This window comes from Ambystoma mexicanum, chromosome 1p (genome assembly GCF_040938575.1).
Source record: "Ambystoma mexicanum isolate Mex_15411 chromosome 1p, UKY_AmexF1_1, whole genome shotgun sequence".
NCBI lineage: Eukaryota > Metazoa > Chordata > Amphibia > Caudata > Ambystomatidae > Ambystoma > Ambystoma mexicanum.
The window spans coordinates 511457223-511473426 of NC_090921.1; the positions used below are offsets into that span (position 1 = coordinate 511457223).

Genomic DNA, 16204 nt, shown 5'->3' on the forward strand with positions numbered 1-16204 from the left:
CTCTATGACAAATTCGACTCGAATCTTAATCAGGACCGTCAATGTTACTTTTATGCTGAAACCGAATGTATGTAACCAGAACACTAAGACCGTCAATGTTTATTATTATGCTGAAAGCGAATGTATGCATGTAACCAGAACCCTAAGATCGTAACAAGCTAAGTTCCTTAAGCAACCAACGCCGTGATACCCTTGGGTTTGGGCGTGTAACAAATGCAATAAATAAATAAACAATTTACTAGGGATGGGAGTGGGCATGGAGCCACAAGTCCTCTCTCACCCCCATGAATTGAAGCACATTAGTGGCCACTGTGAGAAGCTTAAGTACTTAAGCAACAAGCAGTCATTGTGGGACAGTTTCACCAGCAACATTAGAAATTCTTTTTGACAACAGGGAAGTCAATGCATAGAGCACCCTTCCAGCAGAAGTGGAGAAGACACAGTGGTAAATGCATTTCATTTTAAAGGTGATGAGATTAGGCCCAGATGGCAAACAGGAGTGAGCAGGTGAGTGAGCACTGGAGTAAAACCGTAGCAGCCTGTGGCAACAATGCAGTCACTCTAGCTTCCTGTAACATTGATTCAAAAACACACAAACAAAATATAGCAAGAAGGACGGTGGATACAAACTGGAGCTTTCCCATTGTTGTTATTTGATATTTGCATAGCAGCTATTGCCATTGTTATGGCCGGAAAGCACTGTGGGTGAATGGCCATTGAGTAAACTGTAGCCTGCACCAGCATAAAAACAGAAGAGCATTAGGTTGCATGCGAGTGAGGTAACTGCTCAATTACTACGAGAGAGGACTAGTTTAAAGACATTACACTAGCCTTTCAATGTAGAGGGCTCAGGCAGATAGAGAACTGCTATTTCAGTCAGTATGTGACAGCTGCACCACTTCTTTTGTGGGGCTCTGTGGGTCGGAAAGGTAACGGGGGAATGGGCTATTATAAATGAGTCCATCGAACCCAAGAGCAACTGCCTACAGTTGAGGGCGCTGCTAAACTTTACATGCAGAACACATGCACACTGAATAATATGTTGTAACATGCAAATTACAGGCACATTGGTCTGAGGTGTCGAAGATACATCCAATACATGCCCACTTGTCTGTAACATCGAGTTAATGCAGTAAAAATATTTTATATTGTATATAGTATTGCACTGTTCAACACGTTGATTCAGTGAAAGTGTTTTATATTGGATATAGAGTGTTGCACTGTTGAACGGAGAGGAAGACACATCTTAATGTTAGTCGTAAAACATAGCCATCTATTTGGGGACAATATAGCTTGAGCTACCCCTGCGTGAGCTACGCCTGCAGGCTGAGTTCATTAGACTGTGTGAAAGGCGCAGGCTGATGTGGGCTCACAGGGCAAGTATGGAGAAAAGGCCCAGATGCCTGTCTTTCTGTATGAAAAGGCAGCCCGGCGTTTTTCTGTTAGGTTATCTTAGCACGCTTTTGCTGTTGCCTTAGGGCTAGGACACACAGTTGCCTGTACAGTTTTCTACGCTGCAATAAGGCCCCCTCACAGGACTGAGGGTCAGGGCGGGAATCCTACTGGTTGCAAGCCACCAAGGTGAACACCAGTGCGCCTAGAGAACACCACTGAGGGGATCCACAGCCCGACAGCCATCCAGATAGCTTGCCAACAAGCCTAAGTGGAGAGATTGGGACTGCACAGAAGTGAATGTCCTCCAGAATGGACTTGCCGGCCAGAGGAATGGTGATCTGTGGAGCTTGTAACCCTGGGAACCCTCTTCATGAAAACATCTGGGAGGGTGGTCATGAATGCAAATCCGCCATGCTCACAACTCCCTAAACAAGTTTGCAAAGATTGCCCAGTTGCTTACCCGTTTATGGTACAAAGTTGGACAATGACCCTTCTACTTACTCGCCTAGGCCCCTAACAGCCAGGTTCTATAGACAGGACAATGACCCTTCTACTTACTCGCCTAGGCCCCTAACAGCCAGGTTCTATAGACAGGACAATGACCCTTCTACTTACTCGCCTAGGCCCCTAACAGCCAGGTTCTATAGATAGGACAATGACCCTTCTACTTACTCGCCTAGGCCCCTAACAGCCAGGTTCTATAGACAGGGCAATGACCCTTTTACTTACTCGCCTAGGCCACTAACAGCCAGGTTCTATAGACAGGACAATGACCCTTCTACTTACTCGCCTAGGCCAATAACAGCCAGGTTCTATAGACAGGACAATGACCCTTCTACTTACTCGCCTAGACCTCTAACAGCCAGGTTCTATACACAGGACAATGACCCTTCTACTTACTCGCCTAGACCTCTAACAGCCAGGTTCTATAGACAGGACAATGACCCTTCTACTTACTCGCCTATGCCCCTAACAGCCAGGTTCTATAGACAGGACAATGACCCTTCTACTTACTCGCCTAGGCCCCTAACAGCTAGGTTCTATAGACAGGGCAATGACCCTTCTACTTACTCGCCTGGCCCCTAACAGCCAGGTTCTATAGACAGGGCAATGACCCTTTTACTTACTCGCCTAGGCCACTAACAGCCAGGTTCTATAGACAGGACAATGATCCTTCTACTTACTCGCCTAGGCCCCTAACAGCCAGGTTCTATAGATAGGACAATGACCCTTCTACTTACTCGCCTAGGCCACCAACAGCCAGGTTCTATAGACAGGACAATGACCCTTTTACTTACTCGCCTAGGCCACCAACAGCCAGGTTCTATAGACAGGACAATGATCCTTTTACTTACTCGCCTAGACCTCTAACAGCCAGGTTCTATAGACAGGAAAGGTGGGCGGAAATAGAGGCACTTTTAAATGAGAGGGTTTGAAGCACAGCACCTCTGGGAGCAAGGCCTAAGGGCAGTCTTCCTGGAGGATCATCTCCCAAATCCATCCTTTGTATTTCCTGCTCAACTGGCCGGCAGTTACCATATCCCGTTACTAGGGGGCAGCATGCACATCTTAGGTCAAAACGGGGGTGTAGAGTCGGCTTCCCAAACACACTTCCAGGTTCTACTTTTGGTGCCATAGGATCATTTTAATAAGACAAATGCTTCCAGTTGTGGATGGAAGCCAGGGCTAAACAGCCTAATCAGGGGCTGTGTGTATGTGTGTATCCTATAAGGATTTAGAGATTGCACAGAATCAGTGCAATTGGTAGGGCTCCCCAAACCACAACGATTGAATTTTGTTTTATTTCGGGATTAGGGCCAGACAGGGGCTAAGCAAATGCAATTCCACTGTTTCTCCGGACATCCGTACGGTCAAACCTGAAAGCCATTGGTTGGTCCTCAGAGATTTTTTGCTCGCACTTGTGTGTGAAACACGTGCTCCGTGTGATTTATGTCTGAGATATATTTACAGAAATGGTATGCCAGCAGAGTCTTTAAAAATCAATGCTCGTTAATGTCCCTTCCAGGGGCCACGGTGAAGGCTTTCAAGTCCAGTTTCTGGCAGTGAGTGTGATGTACATGGTCTCAGCAAATGACTACTTTCCTGTGAATGCCACACCTAGCGCCTAGATCTGGCATGGGAAGCTGATTGGATAGGTGCTAATGTGTAGGTTGTCTGTGAGAGCATTACCCCAGAGGCAATCATGCAGCTTTGGCTTTTATTCTCTCCATGTGACTGCCACTGGAAGCAATCTCTTCACCTGGTCTTGAAAGTATTGACCTAAATGCAGTGCCGAGTTGCATGTTATTGTATAATGTTGGCACATGACGTATAATCATGCCGGGGGCTGGAGACATTGCTGCCTGGGCAATTCCATCATATCTCGATAGAAATAATGAGTCCTCTAATTAGCCAACACTTCATATGCTACGCTAGCAATAACCCCCAGAATATCACAAGACCGCCTCACCCTTTCTAGCTCGCACTAGCACTCTCTTTCTCTCTCTCTCTCCCTCTTGCTCCAGATCTCTCTCTCTCCCTCTACATTTCTCTCTCCCTGTCCCTCTAGATCTCTCTCTCTACATCTCTCTTTCTCCCTCTTGCTCTAGATCTTTCTCTGCATCTCTCGCTCTTTTTCACTCCCTCTAGATCTTTCTCTCTGCATCTCTCCCACTCTTGTTCTAGAACTCTCTCTCTCTGTCACTCTTTTTTCACTCCCTCTAGTCCCCTCTTGTTCTAGAGTTCACTCTCATTTCCTTCTCTCCCTCTTGCTGTAGATTTCTCTCGCGACATATCTTACTCTCCCTCTTTGTCTCATCCACTCTTGCTCTAGATGTTCCTCTCTGCATCTCTCTCTCTCTTACTCTCCCTCTTTCTCTCCCTCACTCTTGCTCTAGATGTCTCTCTCTGCATCTCTCTCTCTCTCTTACTCTCCCTCTTTCTCTCCCTCACTCTTGCTCTAGATGTCTCTCTCTACATCTCTCTCTCTTACTCTCCCTCTTTCTCTCCCTCACTCTTGCTCTAGATGTCTCTCTCTGCATCTCTCTCTCTTACTCTCCCTCTCTCTCTCCCTCACTCTTGCTCTAGATGTCTCTCTCTGCATCTCCCTCTCTTACTCTCCCCTTTCTCTCCCTCACTCTTGCTCTAGATGTCTCTCTCCGCATCTCTCTCTCTCTTACTCTCCCTCTTTCTCTCCCTCACTCTTGCTCTACATGTCTCTCTGCATATCTCTCTCTCTTACTCCCCCCTCTTTCTCTCCCTCACTCTGGCTCTAGATGTCTCTCTCTGCATCTCTCTTACTCTCCTTCTTTCTCTCCCTCACTCTTGCTCTAGATCTCTCTCTCTGCATCTCTCTCTCTTACTCTTCCTCTTTCTCTCCCTCACTCTTGCTCTAGATGTCTCTCTCTGCATCTCCCTCTCTCTTACTCTCCCTCGTTCTCTCCCTCACTCTTGCTCTACATGTCTCTCTGCATATCTCTCTCTCTTACTCTCCTTCTTTCTCTCCCTCACTCTTGCTCTAGATCTCTCTCTCTGCATCTCTCTCTCTTACTCTTCCTCTTTCTCTCCCTCACTCTTGCTCTAGATGTCTCTCTCTGCATCTCCCTCTCTCTTACTCTCCCTCGTTCTCTCCCTCACTCTTGCTCTACATGTCTCTCTGCATATCTCTCTCTCTTACTCCCCCTCTTTCTCTCCCTCACTCTGGCTCTAGATGTCTCTCTCTGCATCTCTCTTACTCTCCTTCTTTCTCTCCCTCACTCTTGCTCTAGATGTCTCTCTCTGCATTTCTCTCTCTTACTCTCCCTCTTTCTCTCCCTCACTCTTGCTCTAGATGTCTCTCTGCATATCTCTCTCTCTTACTCCCCCTCTTTCTCTCCCTCACTCTGGCTCTAGATGTCTCTCTCTGCATCTCTCTTTCTTCCTCTTTCTCTCCCTCACTCTTGCTCTAGATGTCTCTCTCTGCATTTCTCTCTCTTACTCTCCCTCTTTCTCTCCCTCACTCTTGCTCTAGATGTCTCTCTCTGCACCTCTCTCTCTCAGATCTCTCCATTTCTCTAAACCTTGCTCTCTATATATTCTCATTCTATGTCTCATTATCTGTAGGCAAGCACAGGCGTGGGGTGTGCATAGGATCTGAGGGGTGAGCCGGGGTTCTGACAGATTTTTCTAAGGGACCAGATGACCAAGCTTCAGGGCCTACAGTAGTGTTTATTGCCTATTTCCATTTTTTTTGTTAATTACAGAAACAATTAAATTGGTTTTAATCTGAGCGCAACCCTTTCAAAAAAAGGCCTTTTTTTTTTTTTAGAGACAAACGCGTATGTATGTTCAGCAAACAAAGCGAGGAAAACAAGCATTGGCAAAGTCAACAGATTTGGGTTTTGTATAGGCATGAGGAAGGCATTTGCCACACACTGCCATAATGGTCCTACATGGCCAAAAGATAGAACATCTGGAAAATTGTGTGAGTACCTGGGCACATGATAAAAGTGTCTGGCAAATGCCTATCAAATACATATGCACAAGTCAAAACTGTTGGCTTTGTCAATGCTTGTTTATAACAGGACTTCAGATACAAGGATAAGCACACTAAATTAAGTAGCTGAAGGCACACCTATTGGAGACATTTTTATTACGCTAGCAGCCCGTTTACAGCTGCAATTAAACCATTTGTTCTCCCAAGACTGCTTTACATTAACACTGCAGGCCATACACCTAAGAATGTTTGATATTAATGCTTGATAGACCTCGCTCAAAGAGGTCCCTGAAGCATGTGTTTTGGATGGGGATTGGCAAGTAGTCAGTGGGAATGGTCACAGGAACTAACATGGCCAGGGTCACTCAGTGTGTTGGTAAATAACCAAATAACACCAACAGAATGTTTGGTTTATAGGCAGCACTTTCGGCGCCTAATAGCCAAAACTAAGAAAATTAAATAATTTAACTGTAATAAGTTTATACACTGACTCTTTTTAAATTCTGCAATGTTCATTTCTATGGGCAAATGCATTGTTGGTATGCAAATTAGCTCAAATGTCAAGTATATGCTCCAGGAAAATGTGTTTGAGTATAGGGCAGTGTTATTTTATACAAAGCAGTTTTCAACCCAAGACAGACAGCGCTCAAGGAAGACTTGACATGTGTGTGAATGTGCATACCCACAATGCATTAATCATTTGGCTCTGAACTGAGGTGAACTTCCACTGATGGTCACTGGGTGGCGCTGTGCTGTGCGCGACTTGGCTGAAATGGCTAATACTGTATGTAGAATAACATCTATTATCATATTGCTTTTGAAAATTATACACCCTCCCATCTCTGTAGTCTTTCTTGTTCATCCCTAAAAAATGGTCTTTTTGAGTTTAACTTCATCCTGATACTGGATGATAATCCTGTTAAGAATGTCATAGTTCTTTCCCTTAGCTTCTGCTAAATCCACTGCTTCTATTTCTTCTTTTAATGCTGCAACCTGTTCACAGACTTTTTTCAAGGTTTTATAGGCATGTTCAATTAGCATTTCAATCACTCCTCTTGAGCGATTATTTGTGTTCCTCCCATTTGCTGCTTTGATGTTCATCTCCCTCATCTTCATTATTAGGGAAGACAACCTTAAACCTCTGGGAATCCGGTCACTGCACATGTACGGGGCGGTTGGTCGCATGGCACACATTTTCATCATTGCATGATATGCAACCTAAAGGTTGGTTGTTAAGCAATTTGAAGTTTAAACTATCTTAGGATATGCAATGTTTGTCTTTCTTTGTTTTCTGCTTGTTTGTCCTTATCTCATATTTGGATTGTATCAATTATATTGTTTTGGGGTAACTTGATATAACAATTTCTGTTTAATTACTGTGGTGTGTGATGTGCTTTTTGACAGTAGTGACAGAACGGTCAGTCCATTGATTTTCACAAATTGTATCTTGATCACACGTGCTACTAACAACTCTGAAAGACTTGCATTTGAAGGCTTTATCTGATGACCAGTTGCAAATCTTTAGAGCCCTGAAGAAGAGAAGTATTTCTCGGAACACGTGTTGGCTGACAGATAATTGGCTCACGGTTAATTGTCAGAAACCAGTTTGGGTCAACACTCTTTTGTTCAGTACACTTTCTCAGTATGCAGCGACTTGTGTTAAATATTATTAACATTTACTGACACTCCGACTTTTGTTTGTTGTATATTGGACCACTGCACTATTTATACATCAGGTTGAGCGCATTTGAAACTTGAAGCCACGGGTTCTTAATTTCATGGCGTGGGATGCTAGGGAAGCAACCCACACTCTATTTGAGTTTCATGCAACATCCTTTCTGAGAAACTAGCATTGTAGCTCATTGATCAAGTTTGGTTATCCCTACGGTTTTTCTCCAATCTCCATATATGTGTTATCTATCTCTGGTGTGTTGTGTGAAAAAAGGAGATAGGAACTACACATTGGTTTCACTGTAACTTGGGTTATGTCAGGCATGTTCAAAACCAAAGAAGACAGGGGGCCTTGGAACCATTCCGTTGCTCACCTGATGGAGAGGCAGTAGTCCTTGTGGCTGGTTTCGCTGCTTCTCACCAGGTAACTGCATTCCCTGCACAGCACCAGCATTGTTTCGGCCTCCACTCTGCTGATGGCACCATGAAACCACCTACAGAGAGGGGTGGGAGAGAGAGGTGAGGCGAGTATGGGGTGGGGAGGCTGGGACTGTGCATCTGGCACTCACAGTACAACACACACCAAAGCCTCATCATTCTTCAGCACCCCAGAAAAACTAGGACTGTTACCCTTCGGCACCCCCACCAAAAGCTTCTCCTCGCACCTTGAGCAGGCATTGCCCAGAACCCACACAATGCCCATCTGAGAGCTGCCTTAATTGAACATAGTTGTCTCGTTTACTTTCATGGCACCAGGAGGCTTCTGCCATGATCGAAGAAATAAGAGGTGTAGGAAGTTAAGCGACGTCTCCCCCAAAGATCTTGCGCACAACGGGCTTCGACACTCTGGGATGTTGGGGCAATCGGTTCCACAAAATGATTGCATCAACTGCAAATGTTCACCTACCAATCTGTGTCAATCAGTGGCGTAGACATCTCATAGTCTTGTCTGTAGGTAGGAGCTCACACAATATAAGGCGATTCTGTTGTAGCGGGGCTGCGCAGCTGAACGCCAGCACCTTACATTGGCATCGCTCCTCAACAGGGGCGCAGTGGGAGCCTTCAGTGTTCGCTTCTTATCATCTTGGGAATCTATGGTGAGCCTCGCATTTGATATTTGGAGGCCCTGCGGATTCTTGAGGTGGGTGGAGTTTGTGTCTTCCCGTAGGGTGTTGCAGTAGGCCAGCTTGCGGGTGATCAGAGTCTGGGGATTTGATGTCAGAATAAATAAGGACGAGTTCTTTGTCCCTGGTGTAATTCGAGATGTACTTGCCAGGAGGGGCAATGGAGTAGATTTGAAGTTCTAACTGCATTTGACTTTCTGTTGATGTTTTAGTGGGGCAATGAATGTTTGAAACAGGAAGAGTGCAGGTTAGAGTTCAGAATGCAATATTCATAAAGCACATTCTTTACTCAGTCATGGTGAGGATGCAGTGGTCGAAGTGGGTGGGAGCGGTTGTGAGTGGTGCTCCTCCGTTTTTTTTTAATTGAGTTTTACTGTTCCTTTAATTTTATTTAAAAATTTAAAAAACTGTTCCGGAATGGTTTCATTTTAAAATACAACCATAGAAATATATTGAAACTTGCACTACATACCCTCAAACGGTATTGGTAGAAATTACTGAAAAAAAAGTTCGACCTATACAAAAAGCTCTTAAATGCACGACACCAAAGGTTCGAACACCAAAAGTTAAAACCTTTGGTGGCATGCATTTAAAAAAAAATAAAAAAAATAAAACACTGGGGGGGCTGCAGGGGTGTCCCCCTCAGTATCCCGCTCACCATACTATACAGAATGGTGAGTGGGTGTTGCACCCCCCTGCAGCACACCCAAAAAAAGAAAAAAGAACGGGGGCTGCAGGGGTGTCCCCGCAACACCCCGCTCACTACACTCTACAGTGTAGTGAGCAGGGGAGGGTTGCGGGGGACACCCCCGCAGCACACCCGAAAACTTTTTTTTAGTTTTAAACGGAGGCTGCGGGGGTGTCCCCCGCAACACCCTGCTCACTATACCACAAAGTATAGTGAGCGGGGGTTGGAGGGGGAAACCCCTACAGCTGCCCACAAAAAAGAAAGGACCCCGCGGCACCAGTTCCCGTTCACAAAAGTGAAAGGTAACTGGTGCAAGGTAAGTAGGGTGTACGTGGGGGTGTGTTGAGAGTGTGTTGTGGGTGTGGGTTTTCTAGTGTTTTTAATAATATGTTTGCATGGGAAATGTACGAACATTTTGTGCTTGCGCATTTCCCATGCAAAATTTTCCGTCGCGGTAAAAGAATCTGCGGTCGGATCACACAGATCCCCTTCAAACAGCAGGCGCAGTTGTTTTTTGCGTTCGCCTTACTGGGGGTTTGAACCTGGGACCTGCTGGATCAACTCCAACCTCATATCACAGTGAGCCATCATAGAACTGCTGGGTTACTGGCATTTTTTCAGTGGCCTGCTTGGACAATACCCATTCCCAAGCCCCATCACATCCCTGCTAACGCAGTAATCAGAATATTTATTTTGCATTTAAGCAACTTAACGTGAAAATACTGCAGGCACAGCTGTTTGTGTAGTTAATGGGTAGGTGGGAGGGGTACTGTCATTTTTTTCAGTGGCCTGCTTGGACAATACCCATTCCCAAGCCCCATCACATCCCTGCTAACGCAGTAATCAGAATATTTATTTTGCATTTAAGCAACTTAACGTGAAAATACTGCAGGCACAGCTGTTTGTGTAGTTAATGGGTAGGTGGGAGGGGTACATCTTTAGCATGACCCTTAAGAGGTATGAATAGTGGGTGATTAGAAAGGGGAGAGTGCATAGAGCTGCATGCTGTGGAGGAGAATGGATAAAGTTAACAGAGGTGATTGACGTTTTATTTTGCCATTTCTTTCTCTGTGTTTCTTTCACTTTGGTGATGGTGGAATGGAGGAAAGGTGGGACCCAGGTATGGGATTTGTAATGTGCGTGGGAGGGGGCGTGGCGAGGAGGTTTGTGGGGCACGGGGACAGACCAGCAGGGAACACAGTTCCACTTCTTCTTTTCATACACTTCCACCACTGTGTGGATAGGGTCCTTGAAGTTATAGTACAACCCCTCCGTTTCCTGTGAAGTTGGATGTTGTTAGTGTGGTTGGGGGAATGGAAACTTCTTGAGGCTCTGGTTATCCTTTGGTGAGTCCCTGGGGAGTTTGAAGAGCTCCATAGATAAGTATACCTACCAGTTGAATAGTGTTTTAGAGAAACCTGATAGCCTTGGAGTGATTCAGTGAATGGTGCTGTCCTAGGCAAGCCAACTCATTAACTAATTAATGCAGGCATTAATAAATAGAGATGTGCGAGCTGCTTGTCCTCTTCTGCCGACTGGTACAGGGAGTGCATGTTTGACCCCTCTCCTCCCATTGTCTAACCTTATAACCGCCACTCATCCCCCACTCCACACTAAGCACTGTGCCATCTTGTAGGCTGACTTACGGCTGCCTCTCCAGGGGGATAGTGTGGTCCACCCTTTCGCCCATGCTGGGCCGCCGCTCCTGACTGATGGTGTTGGCATGGCGGCATCCTCCAAGCAGTGGACTCCGCTGTCGGGACTGTTGCAGGCGCTCCATGGAGTGCGCAGGGGGGAGATCCCAGGCTGGACTCTCAAATTGCACTGTGGAGGCAAGAGGAGCAGGATGTAGAATTAATTACACTATTGGAATCATAATGCGACAGACATAGTGCTTTGTGGCACTCGTAATGTTGGGTGTTCTTGTTATCCAACACCTGCTACCAGCGCATGAACTCACTAAGCTACCTTTATATTTTCACAAACTAGTCTGACATTTTTCTTTTTTCGCTTTTGCCTTTGTGGATTCTACCCCAAGGCATCTCTGACTACAAATCCCAGCAGCCTCTCCCTCACATGAACACATGAGGACATTGGCCCACGTTAGGAGTATGGCAATGTGGAGAAAATGCGTTGGCAACAGATTCACCGACACATTTACCACACAGCTTTATTCCAAGTTTAGGGGTGATGCTCAGGAAAACCCTCCAGCACTGGACTGGAGACTGATGCCCCACATTACCCCCTATAAATGGAGGAATTATTGCCACCGAAATGACTGCATGTGTAATTCTTTCAATACGCCAACGGGGGCCTATGGGGCCCAAAATGGGCAGTTACACTTGTAATTTGGAAGACTTACTGGCAAAATAAGTGGCATAATGCTAAATGAGTTTGGTGGTAAATTTGTAACTAGTGTGAAAGCCTGTGTACACGGGCCAAAGTGCATAAAGAAAGACATTTTCAGAGTGTTCATATATTATGTGGTATATTTGCTTGTGATTTGAGTTAATAGAAAAAATATATTTTGTAGGTTTTCATTAACACAGTCGTACTATATATCCTAAGTCAACAGCTCCCTCTAGCGGTGACAACAGGCGATGGGATACAGAAGATACAGTAGGTTATCACACAGTAGGACCACTATATAGCCTAAGGCAACAGCTCCCTCTAGCGGTGACAACAGACGAAGGTCGCAGTCTCTACTGCGCATGGCTGCATCGGACAAACATACACCTGGCCTTTTATTATATCGGATTTAAATATAAAGAGCTCATAGCAAACGCATTTTATTGAAAATCCTTTCCATTGCAAAATAATCATTGCCAAAAATACAGCTCACTGAAATAAGGGCACAAATACAAGCAGTAGGGTCAAGATTAGGGTCGGTGTTATCAACCCTATGTGGGTTAGGGTCATGTTTATGGTTCTGGTCATGGTCAGGACACATTTAAAATAAAGCTTTGGGGCAAGGTGAGGTTTAGATTAGATTAAGAATAAGGTCAATGTCAGGGACAAGTTTAAAAACTTGGTAAGAACAATGACATTGTGCCATTTGAAAAACAAGTGGGGGATTTATTTCAATGAAAGCATGTTCAAGCATTTATTTTTCAATTAAATGGCAACTTCATTTCAAAGTACTATAACACTAACATTTGAATAGAAATAGTTTATAGTGAGACGATTCATTCAAATGGAACTTTTTCAATGAAATGTATTCAGAGGAAAAGACATAGATCCACACTGGGTTTTGAAAGGCAGCATAGCCAGCCGTCTCTTCGTGAAACATAGAAGGCTGTGAAAAATAGGGGTTGGTGATGTAAAGTGCACACAGGTGCATAGGGTGGCTAGGTCGCGCCTGTGACATCTCAGGGATTTAACTGCAATCCGAGGGCTTCTGAGACACCAATACTACTTCCAGAAATAAGATTAAGTGACTACATCAATGCCTTTGGTTCACCTTTGCAGCTTCCTTCACCTTCTAGACGCTGCCATCTTGTAAAGGTGCACCTGGCATTCATATCGTAATTAACTGCAGAATTTGTAGCGTTTCAGATACTATTATTTGGGGGTGATAGTTACCTCTGTGGGATCAGCTTAGGCAAAACTATCCTTCGCTATGCAATTACTCATGCCTAAGCACCTCTCTGCAAAATACAAACACAAAAGTGTTCATGTATCAAGAAAGTGAAAGGGAGAGACAAAATAATTGTCTGTATCCCTAATTCTAAGATTGCCTTTTTGGCCAAAGTGTGTAAGGAGCGTGTCACCCAACAGCTATCTGACTACAGCGAAGCCCACATCCTGTTCCTTTCATGACATTCATTGTGGTTCTATGTAAGAGACTCCACTGTAAGGCGAGGAGAAATCTTGAAGTCACGGCATAGAAAGTTTCTCTCCTTGCGGATCCACCTCTCTGAGCGTACGAAACGGTGGATCATACGTTACTGTTGGATAGTCCCAAGAGCACGATGGGCATAGAGGGGTCTCCTCCTTCCTTACCGCAGGAGGCTCTGGGAACTCTCATCATGCCTACGCACCCTGGATATTGGGGTTCCCACCAGGCTCCACTCTTCCTTCTTGCTCTTCACCTGCATCCAGCTGATAATGTCCCTACTGAACACATTCTTCTCATCATTCAAGCTTAATGCTACTGGCACACAAACAGCTTCTGATCTCACTAAGACCACCGAGATGTGGTTTAGGAACAACCAATGTCTTAATCCTAGTAAACCTGAGATCGAGTTTCAAGGCTAGATCCCCATCCAGTCTCTCCATCAAATATCCACATGCCCTTGGTTCCATGCCCGCCTTCAAACAAGACAGTGACGAATCGCGGCGTCATGCTTGCTGAGTCAATGCCATTCACCACATCTGCCCCTGGGCTGAGGATGTGGTCCAGAAAGCCCATTTTCAGATGCATAAGCACAGGAAAATGTTTCTCCATCTTGAAATGGCTCAAAAAAGTTGACCTAGCTAGAGCTTTACTACTTGACTTACCAAAGTTAGACTAATAGTTGCTGTGCAGTTAAAAACAAGGGGTCTGCAATCTGTAGCTCTCCAGGAATGTTGTACTACACCTTTCTTGGTTCCTCACCATTGACTATGCTGGCCAGGGCTGATGGGAGATTTAGTCCAAAACATCCTGAGTCTAAATGCATTTTAAATTAACCAACTTCAAATAGATGAAAACAACGCACCAAGGATGACTCTAGACTTCAAGGTGCACAATTATAGCACAATTGGCCAAACGGCCCTGTGATGGCGTCCCATTGAATACTGAAGCCCATTTAAAATCCTGTGTTGGTCTCATGCCCAGGCTAAAAAGGGCCACATTGCCTCTCAGCCCTCTTCCTGCCCTAGCTTCTGAGCAGAACTCTTATATCCACTGACGAGAACCTTCTCATCCCACCACAGATGAAGAGACTCCAACATGGGTGTCAGAACCTTTAGGGTCAATGCTGCCAGGAGTTGGAATGAGCTCACGAGGCTGGAAAGTAATTACCCAGATTCAAGCTCTAAGCTTTCCCTGCTATCGCCTAGCCAGCCAGGACATTACCACTTAACTTGTCGTACACTGTGCCCCTGGTGGCTACCAACCTGCCCAACTTACTTAAGTCACCCTTAAGGAAGCCTTTCAATTGTAGGCCAGGCTCTTGGTTAGTACATACTGCTTATTGTAGGGGTTGATTTCAGGCTTTTCAGTAACTCTTGTCGTTATATCAGTGCACATAATTCGATTGTAGTCTCTAGACAGCTTCCACTAGAGCCCGATACACAAAAGGCTGTGCCACGTTGCACGACGGACAGTACGTCGGGCTGCGGGGAATTTATTTATTTATTTAGTATTTGTAGAGCGCACTACAGCCCACAGGCAACAAGGCGCTATAAGGAAATTTTAAGAAGGCTTGCTTGAGAGTTACAGTAAGCGGCCCCAAAAGGTATATTTAAATACAATCACTTAGGTACATTTGCATGGTTACAGAAAATACACATTGATCGTTACCGATGGTTACTGGTGTTCTTGTCTAGGTAGCAGGTGGCAGAACAGATAGTATCCTATACATGGTGATACAGTAGTAATGCACATCTAGAATGACGGGCTCTTTAGATAAAGAGCTTGGTTTTTAAGGCCTTGCGGAAGGCTGTGTGTGAGTCGATTGATCTAATCTGAGCTGGGAGGTTGGATCCATAGGTTTGCCGCCATAGTGGGGAAGCTGGTGCCTCCTACGCGCACTCTGCGTGTGTGCGGGACAGTGATGCGGTTAGCATAGGTTGCCTTTGACGGTCTGGCGACTGTCTGGTTATCCTCTGTGTCAGATAGGGAGGGGCCTGATCGTGAAGACACTTATGTGTGAGGGCCAAGGTTTTGAAGACCACCCTTTCTTTGATGGGAAGCCAATGTACCTGCCTCTTGATCCCTGAGATGTTTTCCTTGCACGAGGTGCGAATTGGCATGGAGAGCGAACGGAAGAGGCAGCGGAGCTGGTACAGGTAAGTTCTGGGGTGGGTGCAGTGGGTGGCATGGCCCAACCGCAGGACTGAGGAGAAGGTGGGAATCCCCCCATTCCCACCTCAGAAATGGACAGGGGGCATAAGACTGACGTAACAGGGAAGGCCTGCATGGGAAACGTCCTGCAACTTCCTAGACCTAGATCCTAACAATTACATAGCATTTACTTATTGCCTGCTAGGCAGGCCAATGCAAATTTTATCATCAATTGAATCTGCAAACTGGCAGGTGATTAAGATGGTGCTCCGTTTGGTGTAACCGGAGTATGCATTTTGGCCGTTTTCCCCAGTCCCCAGCTCCCTCTGCATTTTCACTGATATTTTCCAGACTGCCGGCTATCCTTTCTCCCCCAGACTGTACACGCCCGGTGCTCCCACCCTCTGCACTGTTTCCCTCCCATTGTAAGGGGAATAGACTAGCTTTGATACGGGTGGAGAGGCTGGGGGTGTCCTTGCACGGAGTGTGGAAACACGCGCAGCAGAGTTTTCGCTCAGTGGCTCCACTTTGTCTAGGAAATCTGCTTCAAAATGGCGCACGTGGAGAGATTGCCTCCGCCCGTTTTTTACCATTTCGTGTCATTTTCGTCTCATTTAAATAGAGGCAGCAAGCGGGACACTAGTCCAGCAGAACCCATGCTGCTGCCAGTACAGAAGGCCCACAGAAATGACTGGCAGTGGCTGCAGTGCGGAGGGAAAAGCCCCACCCCGTGTCTTCAGCTCTTAACTCGCCAGGTAAATGTTGCCAGAAGGCAGAAAGACGTCGAATGGCGTGGCTCTGTCTGTAGAGCTGTGGTCTTCAAACAGGCCGGCCCCTGTCCTAGAGGGACCCGAAGCGCCCAC

At 45.7% G+C, this 16204-nt stretch overlaps 1 protein-coding gene across 1 annotated transcript in view; it reads right to left on the reverse strand.

The window, feature by feature from the left end:
• SHD (Src homology 2 domain containing transforming protein D) overlaps window positions 1-16204 on the reverse strand; it is a 128273-nt gene that overhangs the window by 16101 nt on the left and 95968 nt on the right. Inside the window, exons 4-5 of the mRNA XM_069649383.1 lie at window positions 10999-11176; window positions 7915-8034 (exon numbers count right to left, since the gene is read on the reverse strand). Coding sequence (XP_069505484.1) covers window positions 7915-8034; window positions 10999-11176 — 298 coding nt within the window. The remainder of the gene's footprint in view (window positions 1-7914; window positions 8035-10998; window positions 11177-16204) is intronic.